The sequence below is a fragment of the Heterodontus francisci genome, chromosome 34 (genome assembly GCF_036365525.1).
Source record: "Heterodontus francisci isolate sHetFra1 chromosome 34, sHetFra1.hap1, whole genome shotgun sequence".
Lineage (NCBI taxonomy): Eukaryota > Metazoa > Chordata > Chondrichthyes > Heterodontiformes > Heterodontidae > Heterodontus > Heterodontus francisci.
Window position 1 is genome coordinate 8,262,779 of NC_090404.1, and position 18,649 is coordinate 8,281,427.

At 45.3% G+C, this 18,649-nt stretch overlaps 1 protein-coding gene and 1 pseudogene across 1 annotated transcript in view; one reads left to right on the top strand and one right to left on the bottom strand.

Annotated features, from left to right (window-relative positions):
- LOC137349002 (oocyte zinc finger protein XlCOF7.1-like) overlaps nucleotides 1–18,649 on the bottom strand; it is a 107,922-nt pseudogene that overhangs the window by 66,811 nt on the left and 22,462 nt on the right.
- LOC137348420 (zinc finger protein 271-like) overlaps nucleotides 1–18,649 on the top strand; it is a 43,510-nt gene that overhangs the window by 16,088 nt on the left and 8,773 nt on the right. Inside the window, exons 3-5 of the mRNA XM_068013731.1 lie at nucleotides 13,017–13,218; nucleotides 17,776–17,932; nucleotides 18,122–18,266. Of these exons, the coding sequence (XP_067869832.1) occupies nucleotides 13,017–13,218; nucleotides 17,776–17,932; nucleotides 18,122–18,266 (504 nt within the window). The remainder of the gene's footprint in view (nucleotides 1–13,016; nucleotides 13,219–17,775; nucleotides 17,933–18,121; nucleotides 18,267–18,649) is intronic.

Genomic DNA, 18,649 nt, shown 5'->3' on the forward strand with positions numbered 1-18,649 from the left:
TCCATATGCGGGACATTTCCTTCTGCCTGTCAGTTCATGTGGTCGTCCACAGCTCCTGCACGTCTTACTCTCTGTCTGGTGGTTGTTTTACTGCATCGACCCTGCTGCCTGTCTCTTGGCTTAACTGAAGGCTAACCATTTGGGTAGTCAGAGTCTTCATCTGTCTGCTTGTGGCTTCATGTGTTCTGACAGAGTCTACAGCTTGTGATATTGTAAGCTTGTCCTTTCCGATTAGAGCTTTCTGCACTTCAGGATGCGCAGAACCCCAAATGAGCTGATCTATCAGCCTTTCATCTGTGTCCTTAAATTTACATTTTCTGGCTGCATTTTTCAATCTTGCGACAAAATTGTCAATAGGCTCACCTGGTTCCTGTCTGAGGCCTTGAAATCCATATCGGTATATCCGATTTGATTTGGCTGGAGATGGGTGCTCAATCTTTCAAAAGTTTTGGCTGGGTTTCTGCTGTCCTCTTCACTTAAGTCCCAGCTGTTAAATACATTTAATCCTTTATCTCCAGCCCACAGAAGGATGTAGCTGACCCTCTCCCTTTCACCAGAGCCTTTTACGAAACTACTGAGTATCAATTTGCACTTTTGTGTAAACTTCTCAAATGCCTCTATGGCCTCATCAGCTTCCCAATTCATTACGGGTTGTAGCTGTGCAATCATTCCTGTCCCGGCTGACATTTTGTTTTTTGTTTTCGCACGAGTCACTCAGTTTTTCTTTCTCTCTCTCTCTCTTTCTGGGTCAGTTTTCCCAATCTAATTCTTTTTAAATGTTCTAGGTTTACTCACAGGCACTCGCTGCCACCATATTATGTCGTCTTGTTTCCTGGTTCCCAGATGTTGGAAATAATCACACTTTAAAACTTGGAAGGGCTGGAGTCTTGTGTTTATTCCAGCTCAGCATGCTGCCTGCTTTAGAACTGATCAAACTGCTTTTGTGTTACATATAACATAACTCCCTCGTGCGGTCATGAATGTTGTCCCATTGGAACACTTACACATAACAACTAGTTCCTAGCACTTTACAGATAGTATAACAAGAAACTAGAGTTGTCTGTTCTGAGTTTCTATCCTGTACTGACAGTGATAACTTTTATAAACTCCTTTTACAGGGGATTAGAAGGAAATAGTTTGCAGTCAAGAAACTCAAACCAAACATCATGTGAAGATCTGACAGAGTCACTTGATTCATCAGCCTTTGAATATGGAAGAAGAAATGTTTGTCTGTTCTGTCTGTGGGAAAAGATTTCAAACATCAGTGTGACTGGAAAAGCACCGAGACACACACACCTGAGTGAGAGGGTTCCAGTGCACTGACTGTGGAAAGAGCTTTGACTAGTTACACAGCCTGTAAAAAAAATAAAAACACTGCACCATTCACAGTGGGGGAAAAACCGTAAACGTGTTCTGTGTGTCAACAAGTTTTCAACTGATCATCCAACCTGGAGACTTACAAGGACACCCATACCACGGAAAAACAGTGGAAATGTGGGGACTGTGGAAAGTGATTCAGTTGCCCATCCCAGCTGGAGACTCATTGGCGCAGTCACACTGGGGACAGGCCGTTCACCTTTTCCCTTTGTGTGAGAAGGGATTCATTAATTCATCCATCCTGCTGAGACACCAGCGAATTTACGCTGGGGAGAGGCCATTCACCTGCTCCGTGTGTGGAAAGGGATTCACTTTGTCGTCTTACCTGCTGAGACATCAGCGAGTTCACAAGTGACTGCAGGGATTGGATTCTGCTGTTATTGCTGCTGTTAATTACATCCAAAACTGAAACTATTCATTCTGATAATGTTGTTTCTACTTTTTTGAAAGTGACTCTGTTCTGTTAAAAGTAATTTTTTAAAAACGGAATTTATAGTCAAGCTAAATAAAAATTTTTTTTAAACAAGGGGACGCTGAGAGCCAGATTGTCAACAGTGTTGCTGTTTGTCTAGGGCTAGGCTTGGAGCAGAAGCCCTGGCAACAGGGGCACAAAAGTGACACGCACTCCTTTGATTGGACAAGCACAGTAGTAACAGAGAACATCTGGGTGGGCAGAAAACTGTCAAGCTGTTTGGTTGTCAGTCAGTGTGTGTGTTTTACCTTCTGGAGGAAGAGACCAGATTCTTGCTGAGTACTTTTAAAAAATCAAGTGCTACTGAGGTGTCGAAAAAGGAGAGAATTCCAAGCAAGAACAGAAGATCACAACCCACCTTGTTTTCTTGCTGTTCCCTAGAAGACTCTGTGAAGTTCAGTGTGTCAATTTGTTTTATTTCCTGTATTTCAAGAAGGCCTACTAAATTACTTTTCAACACTGCCAAAGAGAGCTAATTCTGGAAGATTCTAATCCTGTCTACGTGTGCTCGGAGGTTGGACTGTGTACCAGTTTGGTGCAGCGTGCCTTATCTGCTATTTTTTCAGGGTGGGCAAGTGATCTGTCAGGTCTGTTTTTGTATCGATAATAGAACTCTGATCTAAAAATCCTTTATAAAAAAAAAAAAAAATTATTTTGGTTAACTGGAATATATGTGTGTGTATGTGAGTGTGAAGGGACTAAGGTCAAGGGGACTTCTTAAAATTTAATGATGGCTTTAAAAAAAAATGATTAATGTAATATTGTTTTACTTCATTACTAGTTAAGCCTTTTTCTATAATAAACTTAGTTTTGTTCAGTAAAGAAACCTGGTTAGTGTGTTCTGTTCTGGGGAAAATAGTGTATCCAATTGACCTGTGGAGAAGTGGGACAGAAATAGGTAGTAACCTAGGGGCTAAAAAGAGTGAGGAAATTAAGGATATTGATATCAGCTGAGAAAAAGTATTAGAGAAACTTGAGGGAAGAAAATCTGACAAGTCCCTGGGACCAGATGGCCTACATGCTAGGGTTCTAAAAGAGATAGCTTCAGAGATGGAGGATGCACTGGCTGTGATTTTCCAGAATTTTTTAGATTCAGGAATAGTCCCATCAGATTGGAAGTTGGTAAATGTTATGCCGTTTTTCAAGAAAGGAGGTAGAGAGAAAATGGGGAACTATAGGCCAGTTAGCCTGACATCAGTCATTGGAAAGATGCTGGAAACTATTATTAAAGAAGTCTTAACATTGCACTTGGAAAAGCATAGTATGATTAGAACAAGTCAGCATGGTTTTACTAAAGGGAGATCCTGTTTGACAAATTTATTAGAGTTTTTTGAGAATGTAACCAGTCGGGTAGATAAAGGGGAACCAGTAGATGTAGTATACCTGGATTTTCAAAAAGTATTCGATAAGATGCCACATAAAGGATTAATAGGCAAGATAAGGGTTCATGGTGTTGGGGCTAATTTATTAGTGGATAGAGGATTGGTTAACAGACAGGAAGTAGAGAGTGGGCATAAATGGGGCATTTTCAAGTTGGCAGGCTGTGAATAGTGGAGTGCTGCAAGGATCAGTGCTGGGGCCTCAGCTATTTCTTCTTTTGGGCCTCCTTATCTCGAGAGACAATGGATACGCGCCTGGAGGTGGTCAGTGGTTTGTGAAGCAGCGCCTGGAGTGGCTATAAAGGCCAATTCTGGAGTAACAGGCTCTTCCACAGGTGCTGCAGAGAAATTTGTTTGTTGGGGCTGTTGGACAGTTGGCTCTCCCCTTGCGCCTCTGTCTTTTTTCCTGCCAACTACTAAGTCTCTTCGACTCGCCACAATTTAGCCCTGTCTTTATGGCTGCCCGCCAGCTCTGGCGAATGCTGGCAACTGACTCCCACGACTTGTGATCAATGTCACACGATTTCATGTTGCGTTTGCAGACGTCTTTATAACGGAGACATGGACGGCCGATGGGTCTGATACCAGTGGCGAGCTCGCTGTACAATGTGTCTTTGGGGATCCTGCCATCTTCCATGCGGCTCACATGGCCAAGCCATCTCAAGCGCCGCTGACTCAGTAGTGTGTATAAGCTGGGGATGTTGGCCGCTTCAAGGACTTCTGTGTTGGAGATATAGTCCTGCCACCTGATGCCAAGTATTCTCCGAAGGCAGCGAAGATGGAATGAATTGAGACGTCGCTCTTGGCTGGCATACGTTGTCCAGGCCTCGCTGCCGTAGAGCAAGGTACTGAGGACACAGGCCTGATACACTCGGACTTTTGTGTTCCGTGTCAGTGCGCCATTTTCCCACACTCTCTTGGCCAGTCTGAACATAGCAGTGGAAGCCTTACCCATGCGCTTGTTGATTTCTGCATCTAGAGACAGGTTACTGGTGATAGTTGAGCCTAGGTAGGTGAACTCTTGAACCACTTCCAGAGCGTGGTCGCCAATATTGATGGATGGAGCATTTCTGACATCCTGCCCCATGATGTTCGTTTTCTTGAGGCTGATGGTTAGGCCAAATTCATTGCAGGCAGACGCAAACCTGTCGATGAGACTCTGCAGGCATTCTTCAGTGTGAGATGTTAAAGCAGCATCGTCAGCAAAGAGGAGTTCTCTGATGAGGACTTTCCGTACTTTGGACTTCGCTCTTAGACGGGCAAGGTTGAACAACCTGCCCCCTGATCTTGTGTGGAGGAAAATTCCTTCTTCAGCTATTTACACTCTATATTAATGTCTTGGATGAAGAGACAGAGTAATGTATCTAAGTTTGATGATACAAAGCTCAGTGGAAAGCTAAGCTGTGGGGAGGATGTAGAGAGGCTGCAAAGATATAGACAGGTTATATGAGTGGGCAACAAGATGGCAAATGCAGTAAAAAGTAGGGAAGTGTGAAGTTGTTCACTTTAGTTGTAAAAGTAGAATATTTTTTAAAAGGTGTGGAACTGGTAAGTGTTGTTCAGAGGGACTTGGGGGTACTCGTACAAGTGAACATGTAACGTTAACATGCAGGTGCAGCAGGCTATTAGGAAGGTAAATGGCATGTTGGCCTTTATTGCAAGGGGATTGGAGAATAGGAATAAAGAAGTCTTACTAAATTTGTACAGGGCTTTGGTGAGACCGCACCTAGAATACTGTGTGCAGTTTTGGTTTCCACATTTAAGAAAGGATATACTTGCACTGGAGGCAGTGCAGTGGAGATTTACTAAATTGGTCCCTGGGATGAGGGGGTTGTCCTATGATGAGAGGCTGAGTAAATTGGGCCTATATTCTCTGGAGTTTAGAAGAATGAGAGGCGATCTAATTGAGACGTACAAGATTCTGAAAGGGCTTGATAGGGTTGAAGCTGAGAGATTGTTCCCACTAGTCAGGGAATCTAGAACACAGGGACACAGTCTCAGGGTAAGGGGCCAATCATTTAGGACTGAGATGAGAAATTACTTCACTCAAAGGGTTCTGAATCTTTGGAATTCTCTACCCCAGAGGGTTGAGGATGCTCCATCATTGAATACATTTAAGACTGAGGTAGATAGATTTTAGGTCTCACAGGGAATCCAGGGATATGGGTATCAGGCAGGAAAGTGGAATTGAAGCCCAAGATCAGCCATGATCGTGTTGAATGGTGGAGCAGGCTCGATGGGCTGAATGGCCCACTCCAGTTCCAATGTACTTTCTTCCCAGACTTCCAACACTCTAACTCTGCTCATGAACTGGTTTCCTGTTGCACTGCCTTCTCACCAGTTCTCCCATGACTATCCATTCATCAGCTGTGTTTGAGTCCAAGTTTATTTGGGACAGAGGAACAGGAGTCGGCCATTTTGTCCCTCGAGCCTGTTCTGCCATTCAGTGAGATCATGGCTGATCTGCAACCTAACTCCGTGTACCCAGATATTATTTTAATACCAGCTTCCCCAGTCTGTTGTATTGTGATTTTAAAAACAACTGGCATCGACATTGAACCTTTAAGGTAGGAAAGTGTCCCAAGGTGCATCTCAGAAGCTTAAACTGACAAATCAGGCAAAAATTGACACTGAGCTAAAGAAGGGGATATTAGGAGGGCTGACCAAAAGCTTGGTCAAAAATGTTGGTTTTTAGGAGGGTCTTAAAGGAGGAGAGATGTGGACTGGCAGAGAGAAAAAGGGAGGGAATTCCAGAGGTTAGGGTCGATGACTGAAGGCGCAGCCAATCGGACAGAGAGTGTGAGGGATGTGTAAAAGGCCAGAGCTGGAGGAATGCAGAGTTCTTTGAGAGTTGTAGGGCTGGAGGAGGTTACAGATATCGGGAGGGGTGAGGCCTTGAACGGATTTGAACCCGAGATGAGACTTTTAAAATGGAGACATTGGTGGACCTGGAGCCATTGTAGGTCAGTGAGCACAGTAGTGATGGATGAGTGGGACTTTGTGATGGCTGAGGTAAAAGGCAGCAGAGATTGGATAAGCTCAAGTTTAAGCAGGGTGGAGGTCAGTCAGAAGAGCATTAGAATAGACAAGCAGGCTGACAACACTGAATCACTGGAGGGGTCAAAAGAGGTGGTGGTGGTGAGGTAGAGATGGGTGTTATCAGTGTACATGTGGAACCTGATGTCATGTCTTCGGATGATGGCACCAAGGAACAGCAGATAGATGAGGAATGGAAGGGGCCATCGATAAATCCTTGGAAACTCCAAAGGTAACGGGGTGAGAGAAGCCATTGATGAGATTCTTTGGTTTATTTTATTTTTTTTATTTTTTTATTTAAAGATACAGCACTGAAACAGGCCCTTCGACCCACCGAGTCTGTGCCGACCATTAACCACCCATTTATACTAATCCTACACTAATCCCATATTCCTAGCACATCCTCACCTGTCCCTATATTCCCCTACCACCTACCTATACTAGAGGCAATTTATAATGGCCAATTTACCTATCAACCTGCAAGTCCTTTTGGCTGTGGGAGGAAACCGGAGCACCCGGAGGAAACCCACACAGACACAGGGAGAACTTGCAAACTCCACACAGGCAGTACCCAGAATTGAACCTGGGTTGCTGGAGCTGTGAGGCTGCGGTGCTAACCACTGTGCCGCCCTTGTGGTTGGATAGATCTGAGTGGACCCAAGTGAGGTCAGTCCCACTCAGCTGGACAGTGGAGAGAGGCGTTGGAGGATGGTGTGGTTGACTGGGAGGTCAGGAAGTATGAGGAAGGATAGTGTCCCACAGTCGCAGAGCATGTCTTTTGTGGCATGGATTCGAGCTGTTTCAGTGCTGTGGTAGGGATGGAGACCTGATTGGAAAGATTCAAACATGGAGTTACGGGAAAGGTGGGAACTGCTTTGGGGGGAATAAAGACATTCAGTGACTTTGGAGAGGAATGAGAGGATGAAGATGTGATGGTAGTTTACAAGGACAGAGGGGTTGAGGGTGGGGGTTTTGAGGAGGTGGGTGATAGTTTTAAAAGGGAGCAGGAAATACCTGAGGAAAGGGAACTGTTTACAATGTCAGTTAACACGAGGACCAGGAAGGGAAGTTGGTTGATCAGTTTAGTGGGAATGGGGGTGAGAGAGAAGGAAGTGGGTCTCATGGAAAAGATGAGCTTGGAGAGGACATAATGGGCGAGAAACTAGATAAAGACACAGGTTCAGGGCGAGGGAAGAGGGAACCTCAGGGAATGTTTGACTTGGTGGAGAAGAGGAGGATGCAGCTGAATGGATGGTCTCAGTGTTAGTGACAAAGAAATCCATGATCTTACACTTGTTTGATCAGGTGAGAGAGGTTTAAGGAGACGGTAGTGGAGAAATGAAGCTGGGGTTATCTTTGCTTTCAGGAATGATCCTGAAATAGTGAGCAGTTTTGGCAGACGAGAACAGGGCCAGATAGAGCTTGATGTGTGGTGCAGCTGGCTCTGGTAATGAATGGCTAAACCAATTGTGGGCCAGATATGTTCAAATCTGAGTTCCTTAGACTTGAGGAAGTGAAGATGGGGGAGTGACAAGGGTGGGAGAGAGTCAGGGTTTTACTGAGGGTAAGGGATCAGAGGTTGAGGGAGTGATTGAGCAGATTGTCAGTTGCAGAAATATTGTGACAAATGGACGGCCAATGGGGAGACAGTTGAGAGTTTGAAAGAGCAGTTGTAAGTGACTTGGGGAGAGTTTTTTTCCAGGATGGACACAGAAGGAAGGAGATTGTGAGTGGTGACGGATACAAGGAAGTGAACAGCGATGGCCTTGCTTGTGATTAACAGAAAGACCAGGTTGAGGTGATACTTGGGGTTTTCTGCTTTTCACCAAGTATCCTGTGATTTTTTTCAAAGAAAATAAAAACTGATGTATTTGAATAAACTCAAAAATGGTCAAAATAAACACTGAAAATCATCAAAATTTAACACTGAAATTTTACTGATACTCAACTGAGCCTGCAGTCATTTTATTTATTTTTTCTCAATGTTGGTTTCAGCATTCTGGATATCATTAGGTGTATAACAGTGTGACCTTCCATGAGGACTGGAGGATAGTAACTGGAACTTGACAGAAATAATTGGACACAGATCAATGGTCTCAGTTGTACAGAATGTGGTTGCTTTAAAGGCAATAATATTGTAGTTGTATCCAGCAGTAGTTGAACTGCCCTGTACACCACATCCAGACCCGGAGGTTCCTCGGCATTTTCAAACAGAGAGACGTGCAGTCTGGGCACAAACAATTTACAAAACTTAAAACATTGTGTAGACTTGAGTGGAAGTGAGATTGTGCTGATGAGAGGAAACTCCAGGCCCGAGTCTCAGACTGCACTCTGGAAATAAGCTGGAGGGAGGGGGAAGGAGTGTCACTATTTCAGGTGGTGTGGGGAGATTCCTGAGTATAATGCAATATCTCCAACTTTTTTTTTTTATTCATTCATGGGATGTCGGCATCCCTGGCTCGGACAGCATTTATTGCCCAGCCCTAATTGCCCTTGAGAAGGTGGTGGTGAGCTGCCTTCTTGAACCACTGCAGTCCATGTGGAGTAGGTACACCCACAGTGCTGTTAGGAAGGGAGTTCCAGGATTTTGACCCAGTGACAGTGAAGGAACAGTGATATCGTTCCAAGTCAGGATGATGTGTGGTTTGGAGGGAAATTTGTAGGTGTTGGTGTTCCCATGCATCTGCTGCCCTTGTCCTTCTAGGTGGTACCCAGGTCATGCGTTTGGAAGGTGCTGTCTAAGGATCCTTGGTGCTTTGCTGCGGTGCATCTTGTAGATGGTACACACTGCTGCCACTCTGGTGGAGGGAGCAAATGTTTGTAGATGGGGTGCCAATCAAGTGGGTTGCTTTGTCCTGGATGGTGTCGAGCTGCTTGAGTGTTGTTGGAGCTGCACCCAGCCAGGCAAGTGGAGAGTATTCCATCACACTCCTGACTTGTGCCTTGTTGATGGTGGACAGGATGTGGGGAGTCGGTAGGGGAGTTACTCTCCGCAGGATTCCCAGTTTCTGACCTGCTCTTGTAGCCATGGTATTTATATGGCTACTCCAGTTCAGTTTCTGGTCAATGGTAACCCCAGGATGATAGTGGGGATTCAGTGATCGTAATGCCATTGAATGTGAAGGGGAGATGGCTAGATTCTTTAGAACCATAGAAAAATTCCAGCACAGAAGGAGGCGATGCAGCCCGTCGTGTCCTTGCCGGCTGACAAAAAAAAAATAGCCATCCAATCTAATCCCACCTTCCAGCACCTGGTCCAAAGCACTTCAGGTGCATGTCCAGGTACCTTTTAAAAGAATTCAAGGCTTCTGCCTCCACCACCATTCCAGGCAGTGAATTCCAGACACCCACCACCCTCTGAGTGAAAAGGTTTTTCCTCATGTCCCCTCTAATCCTTCTACCAATCACCTTAGATCTGTGCCCTTTGGTAATTGACCTCTCTGCTCGGCGGAACAGGTCCTTCCTGTCTACTCTATCTAGGCCCCTCATAATTTTGTACACTTGTATTAAGTGACCCCTCAGCCGCCTCTGTTCTAAGGAAAACAACCCTAGCCTATCCAATCTTTCCTCACAGCTGCAACCTTTGTGCCCTGGCAACATTCTTGTTAATCTCCTCTGTACTCTCCAGAGCAATTATGTCCTTTCTGTAATGTGGTGACCAGAACTGTACACAATACTCCAACTGTGGCCTAACCAGCGTTTTATACAGTTCCAGCATTACATCCCTGCTTTTGAATTCTTTACCTTGGCCAATAAAGGAAAGTATTCCATATGCCTTCTTCACCACTCTATCTACCTATCCTGCCACCTTCAGGGACCTGTGCAAATGCACTCCAACGTCTCTCACTTCTTCTACCCCTCTCAATATCCTCCTGTTTATTGTGTATTCCTTCACTTTATTTGCCCTCCCCAAATGCATTACCTCACACTTTTCTGGATTGAACTCTATTTGCCACTTTTCCACCCACTCAACCAAACCATGGATACCTTTCTGGAGTCTATGACTATCCTCTTCATCTATCAACTACACGGCCAATTTTTGCGTCATCGGCAAATTTCCCAAACATGACTTCCATATTTAAGTCCAAAACTGGTGTCTTGTTGGAGATTGTAATTTCCTGGCACTTGTGTGGCGCGAATATTACTTGCCACTTAGCAGCCGAAGCCTGGATATTGTCCAGGTCTTGCTGCATTTCTACACTGACTGCTTCAGTATATGAGGAGTCGAGAATGGTGCTGTACATTGTGCAATCATCAGCGAACATCCCCACTTCTGACCTTATGATTTAAGGAAGGTCATCGATGAAGTAATTGAAGATGACTGGGCCTAGGACACCACCCTGAGGAACTGTTGCAGTGATGTCCTGGAGCTGAGATGATTGACCTCCAACAACCACAACCATCTTCCTTTGCGCTAGGTATGACTCCAACCAGCGGAGAGTTTTCCCCGATTCCCATTGACTCCAGTTTTGGTCAGGCTCCTTGATGCCATACTCAGTCTAATGCTGCCTTGAAGTCAAGGGTAGTCACACTCACCTCTTCTCAAGGGATTGAATGGGACAGTGTGGGAGGCACACATCAATAAAACAAGGAATTCTTGGAAACACACTGCAGCTCCTTCATTATTTGGAGAGCAAATATCTGTTGTATTATGCTAACAGCTGTTCACAGGCACCTGTGAACTCCTCCACCTGTTATTTTAATACAGACTTTAAACAATTTAAACTGGGTTACTTTAAATCGGTTAAAGCCTGCCTTAAAAAGGTAGGCTCAGGACTGTCACACAAACACATTAAATGTTTGTAGAATACTTATCAGTCATTTTTAGACTTGAAACTTAAACCTGCCGTTTCACTTTGTCAGGAACAGATCATAGTTTTACACCAATCTCTGATTTGACAGCATGTTTCCAACATTCACCGTTGTTCTTCCTGATTCTGAACACAGTTGTAAAGGAGCCTTCTGTTCTGTGCCTTGGATCTCTGAACCATGGAAGAGAGTGGCTGAGACTCTTTTTTTTTCTATTCTAGAGATACAGCACTGAAACAGACCCTTCAGCCCACCGAGGCTGTGCCGACTATCAACCACCTATTTATACTAATCCTACACTAATTCCATATTCCTACCACATCCCCACCTGTCCCTATATTTCCCTACCACCTACCTATACTAGGGGCAATTGCTAATGGCCAATTTACCTATCAACCTGCAAGTCTTTGGCATGTGGGAGGAAACCCACGCAGACACAGGGAGAACTTGCAAACTCCATACAGGCAGTACCCAGAATTGAACCCGGGTCGCTGGAGCTGTGAGGCTGTGGTGCTAACCACTGTGCCACCCCATCTTCTTATACATCTCAGGCTTAACCCACAAGGGGACTTTGCTGTCAGTTTTGAAAGTATCTCGGCTTTTTGCCACAAGCACTTGCTGCTGTCGTGAGTTTCACATTCTAACCACTCGGAGTAAACACATTTCTCTGTATTTCCATGTTGAATTTATTAGTAACTATCTTGTATTTATGGCCCTGGTTTTGGATTGCCCCACAATTGGAAACATTCTCTGCAAGATCTCACATGGCAGACTGGTCAGAAAAGTAAAAGCCCATGGGATCCAAGAGCAAGTGGCCATTTGGATACAGGAGGCAAAGAATAATGGTCGACAGTTTTTTTTTTGTGACTGGAAGGCTGCTTCCAGTGGGGTTTCACAGGGTTCAGTACTCGGTCCCATGTTTTTTTCCTGGGATATACTATTGGTTTACACTTGAATGTATGATGCATGATTAAGAAGCTTGCAGATAATATAAAAATTGGCTGTGTGGTTGATAATGAAGAAATCTGTAGACTGCAGGAAGATATCAATGGACTAGTCAGGTGGGCAAAAAAGTGGCAAATGGAATTTAACCTGGAGAAGTGTGAGGTAATGCATTTGGGGAGGGCAAACAAGGCAAGGAAATACATAATAAATGGAAGGATCCTGAAAAGTGTAGAGGAACAGATGGACCTTGGAGTGCATGTCCACAGATACCAGAAGGTAGCAGGACAGGTAAATAATGTGGTGAAGAATGCATATGCATATGGGATACTTTCCTCTATTAGTCAAGGCACAAGAGCAGGGAGGTCATGCTAGATCTTTGTAAAGCACTAGGTAGACTGCAGGTGGAGAACTGTGTACACGTTACGGGAAGAATGTGATCGCACAAGAGAGGAGATTTACGAAGATGTACCAGAAATAGAAAATTGAGGAAAGATTGGATAGGCTGGGGTTGTTTTCTTTAGAACGGGGAGGCTGAGGTGTATAATTATTTGAGGTGTAAAGAGTTACGAGGGGCCGGGATAGAGGGGATAGGATGTATGTATTTTTCCCTTGGCAGAGAGGTCAGTAGTCATCAATTTAAAATAATTAGCAGAAGAATTAGAGAGGAACTGGGAGAATTCTTTTTCTTCCAGAGGGTGACGGGAGCCTGGAACTCAATACTTGAAGGGGTGGTAGAGGTCAAAACCCTAATTGTATTTAAAAAATGTCTGGATATGCACCTGAAGTGCTGTAACCTACAGGGTTATGAACCAAGAGCCGGAAAGTGGGACCAGGAGGTACAGCTGTTTGTCGACTAGCACGGACTTTATAGGCTGAATGGCCGCCTTCTAGGCCATAAGTCTCTTATGCTTCTATCTACCGTGTCCAACTAATTCATAACTTTAAAGACCTCTATCAGGTCACTGTCATGTGTTCTCCAAAGTGCTCAATCCTGATAGCTGTAATTTCTCAGGTTACAAAAGCCATCACTGTCAGTCCAGGATAGAAAGTCACAACATTCTCTCCTGCTTCCTGACCCAGGATGGCCACAAATGCATCCTGCTGCACATTGCTTCCTATAAAGATGGCGGCTGTTTACACGGGCCTGTCACTGGGAGAAGCCCTGCCGCTGCTGTCCCACTCTGTGCAAACACAGCACCAGTAGGTTCTTATTTGGGGTTAAGAACATGAGAAATAGGAGCCATATGGCCCTTCAAGCCTGCTTCACCATACAGTATGATCATGGCTGATCCTGGGCTTCAACTCCACCTTCTGCCTGCTCCCCATATCCCTTGATTCCCTGAGAGACTAAAAATCTGTCTATCTCAATCTTAAATATATTCAATGATGGGGCATCCACAACCATCTGTGATAGAAAATTCCAGAGGTTCACAACCCTATGAATGAAGAAATTTCTCCTCATCTCAGTCCTAAAAGATCGACCCTTATCCTGAAACTGTGGCCCCTTTGCTCTAGGTTTCCCAGCCAGGGAAAACAATGTGTCAGTATCTACCCTGTCATGCCCCTTCATACCCTTGAATGTTTTAATGAGATCACCTCTCATTCTTCTAAACTCCAGGGTGTATAGACCCAATTTACTCAACCTCTCATCAAAGGACAACCCTGTAATCCCAGGGACCAATCTAGTGAACCTTTGTTGTACCTCCTCCAATGCAATTATATCCTTCCTTAAATATGGAGACCAAACTTGCACAGTATTCCAGGTGTGGTCTCACCTGTACAATTGTAGCAAGACATCTTTTATTCCCGTACTCCAATCCCCTTGCAATAAAGGCCAACATGCCATTTGCTTTCTGAATTGGTTGCTGTTCCTGCATGCTAACTTTTTGTGTTTCTTGTAGGAGTATACCCAAGTCTCTGAACATCAACATTTACAAGTTACATGCCTTTTAAAAAATATTCTGCTTTTCTATTCTTACAACCAAAGTGAATAACCTCACACTTCCCATGTTATACTCCATCTACTACTTTGTTGCCAATTCACTTAACCTGTCGATAGCTATTTGCAGCCTCTGGGTCATCCTCACAGCTTACTTTCCCATCTAGCTTTGTATCATCAGCATACTCTCTGTCTTCATCGAAGTCATTAATATAGATTGTAAATAGCTGAGGTTCAGGTGAAGGCTGTCCCAACATTACAGCTCTCTTTCCCCAGTACTAGTGCCAGTGACCCATGAATCGAAACCCATTTCTCCCACACCAATCTTTGAACCACGCATTCAACGCTTGATCTTATTTCCCTATGCCAATTTGCTCATGGTGCAGGTAGTAATCCAGAGATTTTTTTTTGATTTATTCATTCACAGAATGTGGGCGTCGCTGGCTAGGCCAGCACTTATTGCCCATCCCTAATTGCCTTTGAGAAGGTGGTGGTGAGCTGGCTTCTTAAACTGCTGCAGTCCTTGTGGCATTGGTACACTATCAGTGCTGTTAGGAAGGGGGTTCCAAGATTTTGACCCAGCGACAGTGAAGGAATGGTGATGCATTTCCAAGTAAGGATGGTGTGTGGCTTGGAGGAGAACTTGCAGGTTGTGGTGTTCCCATGCATCTGCTGCCCTTGTCCTGCTAGGTGGTAGAGGTTGCTGGTTTGGAAGGTGCTGTCAGAGGAGCCGTGGTGTGTTGCTGTAGTGCATCTTGTATATGGTACACACTGCTGCTACTGTGCATCGGTGGTGAAGGGAGTGAATGTTGAAGGTGGTGGATGGGCTGCCAATCAAGTGGGCTTCTTTGTCCTGAATGGTGTTGAGCTTCTTGGGTGTTGTTGGAGCTGCACCCAACCAGGCAAGTGCAGAGTATTCCATCACACTCCTGAGTTGTGCCTTGTAGATGGTGGAAGGCTTTGGGGAGACAGGAGGTGAGTTACTCGCTGCAGAGCTCCCAGCCTCTGACCTGCTCTTGCAGCCACAGCTTTTATGTGGCTGGTCAAGTTCAGTTTCTGGTCAATGGTAACACCCAGGATGTTGATAGTGGAGGATTCAGCGATGGCAATGCCATTGATCATCAAGGGGAGATGGTTAGATTCTCTCTTGTTTGAGATGGTCATTGCCTGACACTTGTGTGGCACGAATGTTACTTACCACTCATCAGCCCAAGCCTGGATGCTGTCCAGCTCTTGCTACATCTTTACATGGACTGCTTCAGTATCTGAGGAGTTGCGAATGCTGATGAACATTGTGCAATCATCAGCAAACACCTCCACTTCTGATCTTATTAGATTATTACCTTATAAAAAGCAGAACCACATTTAGCCCCGAGCTGCTCATACTCCCACAGCCGAATCTCTTTGTTCATCTTACCTATGTTATTGGTACCTACATGCACCATTGGATCCTTTCCCTCCCACTCCAAGTTCCTCTCCAGCGCCAAGAAGATGTCTTTAACCCTGGCACTCGGCAGGCAACACAGCCACTGGGACCCGCGCTTTCGGCTGCAGAGAACAATATCTGTCCCCTAACTGTACTGACTCCTACTACATTCCCTTTTACTCCCGACTTGAATGGCTCCCTGCACCACAGTGCCATGGTCAGTTTTCTCATCCTCCCTACAGTCCCTGCTCTTGTCCACACAAGCTGCAAGAATCTCGAACCAGTTGGACAATTGCAGGGACTGAGGCTCCTCCATTGCTACCTTCTGGGTCCCCATACCTGCCTCACTCATAGTCACATTCTCCTGTCTCTGACCATGAACCAAATCTGAAGTTTGCTTTTAATTTTTTAAATTCTTTACGGGATGTGGTTGTCGCAGGCAAGGCCAGCATTTATTGCCCATCCCTAATTGCCCTTGAGAAGGTGGTGGTGAACTGCCTTCTTGAACTGCTGCAGTCCATGTGGTGTAGGCACACCAACAGTGCTGGTAGGGAGGGAGTTCCAGGATTTTGATCCAGCGACAGTGAAGGAATGGTGATATTGTTTCAAGTCAGGATGGTGTGTGACCTGGAGGTGAACTTGCAGGTGGTGGTGTCCAATGCATCAGCTGCCCTTGTCCTCTATGGAGTCTTGGTGAGTTGTTGCAGTGCATCTTGTAGAAGGTACACACTGCTGCCACTGTGCTTTGGTGGTAGAGGGAGTGAATGTTTGTGGACGGGGTGCCAATCAAGCGGGCTGCTTTGTCCTGGATGGTGTCGAGATTCTTGCATGTTGTTGGAGCTGCATCCATCCAGGCAAGTGGAGAGTATTCCATCACACTCCTGACTTGTGTCCTGTAGATGGTGGACAGGCTTTGGGGAGTCAGGAGGTGAGTGACTCGCCACAGGATTCCCAGACCCTGACCTGCTTTTGTAGCCAGAGTATTTATATAGATACTCCAGTTCAGTTTCTGGTCAATGGTAACCCCCAGGATGTTGATAGTGGGGGATTCAGCAATAGTAATGCCACTGAATGTCAAGGGGACATAGTTAGATTCTCTCTTGTTAGAGAAGGCCATTGCCTGGCACTTGTGCAGCAGGACTATAACTTGCCACTTACCAAGTACCTAGCCTAAGGAACAAAGTGTCCAGGTGACGTCCCCCTCCCTGATGAATCTCAGTGTCTGAATCTCAGACTCTCGCTCATCAACTCTGCGCCAAAGTTGCTTGAGCTGCAGACATTTACTGCAGATGTGGTTGCAGTGGATCACACTGGTATCCATCAGCTCCCACGAGCTACAGCTGCAACACATCACCTGCCCGTCCATCTCTTCAGTGTTTTGTTTAACTAGTTAAGTTTCAAAGTTTGGAAATATTGCTGATAAACTACTTAATATAACTACAAATTAACAAGTGAACCTACAAAAGTAATACAACACCCAGTACCAGTTTAAACTGCTGCCACAGTTTGGAAAGGAAAAAAACCTTAAAATTCACCAACCAGTTATCTGGCTGCTCCCTAATTGATGCCTCTGGCTTCAGCTCTCAGGTCTCATTGTCTCCAGCTCCCTCTCTTGGATCACTGCTTGTTCTGTGAAAGACCAGAACAGCAGCTACTTCCTCACTGCACCAAATTCCCAGACTTAGCAAATTCCCGAAGTAAACATTCTGGCACGCAGCACTCAGTCGTGATTCGGTTACATTAATACAGAGGCCGTAAGTTCAAATCCTGCTATGGCAGTTTGCGAATTGGAAGTCAAAATCTGGAAATAAAAAAGCTGGTTGTCAGTAGAAGTGACCATTAAGCTGCTGGATTGCCTAAGAATGTTAATTTACACAACACCTTTCCCGACCTCAGGGTATTCCAATATAATAAAAGCAAAATACTGCGGATGCTGGAAATCTGAAACAAAAACAAGAAATGCTGGATTCACTCAGCAGGTCTGGCAGCATCTGTGGAAAGAGAAGTCGAGTTAACGTTTCGGGTCAGTGACCCTTCTTCGGAACTCAAAGTGCTTTACAGCCAATTAAACACCTTTAAAATGTGTATTCACTCTTGTAATGACGAATGACATGGGCATCCCAAGCTGCGCACAGCAAAATCCCACAAATAGCAAAGGGATAAAGGACTGGCCGGTCGGCATTTTCACAATTAGTGTAAAATTTGATCGTTAATGCCCCTCGAGGGATGGAAACCTGCTGTCCTTACCCAGTCTGGGCCTGTATATGTGACTGAAGTCTTACACTAACATGGGTGACTATTAACTGCCCCTGAAGTGGCCGAACGAGTTTGCGCATGCGCACCAGCTGCGTTCGTGACTGAAACGTGACGTCAACGTCGTCATCTTTTATAGGGGCAAAATTCCTCCGACGTCATTCAGCCAAGCGAAATGAAGCGCGACTGTCGCATCGGAGGATGGACGCCAATGCCGATAAGAACATTTCACTTGCTTGTTTTGCAAGCTAGGATAGACCTTATTTTCCGTTCTTCTCCGGCAAAATATTATGCAGGCATATTTTAATTTTAATGACAAGAAGTGCTGGAAATACTCAGCAGGTCTGTCAGCATCTGTGGAGAGCGAAGCAGAGTTAACGTTTCAGGTCTGCTGAAGGGTCACTGATCTGAAACATTAACTCTGCTTCTCCACACATGCTGACAGACCTGCTGAGTATTTCCAGCATTTCTTGTTTTTATTTCAGATTTCCAGCATCGGCAGTATTTTGCTTTTATTTTAATTTTAATGTTTGTTCACTTGGGCCCATTTGTCGCCCATGACAAAGATGGCCGGTATCCTGCCATTCAGGCTTTCAATGGCGGTGCCATTACCCACCATTCCGCGCGGAGGTGAATCTCCCCATTCACAATACAGGAGCCAAAGGCGCAGGCGCAATATTTGTCTGTCATCCCGAGCATGCGCAGTGTCATTTTGATCGGAGTGCTGGAGATGCTGTTGCAGTGGGTGAGAGTCGGACTGAGGCGGAATAGGCGGCTCGGGAGGCGGGAGGAGGAATTGGAGCCGTGGGTGGAAAACTGGGAAGCTTCATAAACACCCGGGGTAGACTTGAGGTCCTGAATGAGAGGCCACAGGCCCCGGGTTTACCCCGCGGCGACAGGCCCGGGAGAACGGGGTCACTGGCCGCCATCCTGTACAAGTCTTGGTGAGGGACAGTGATGGATTCAGTAAACTGAGAGATTACAGCGATTGGGAAAGATTGAACAGGCTGGAG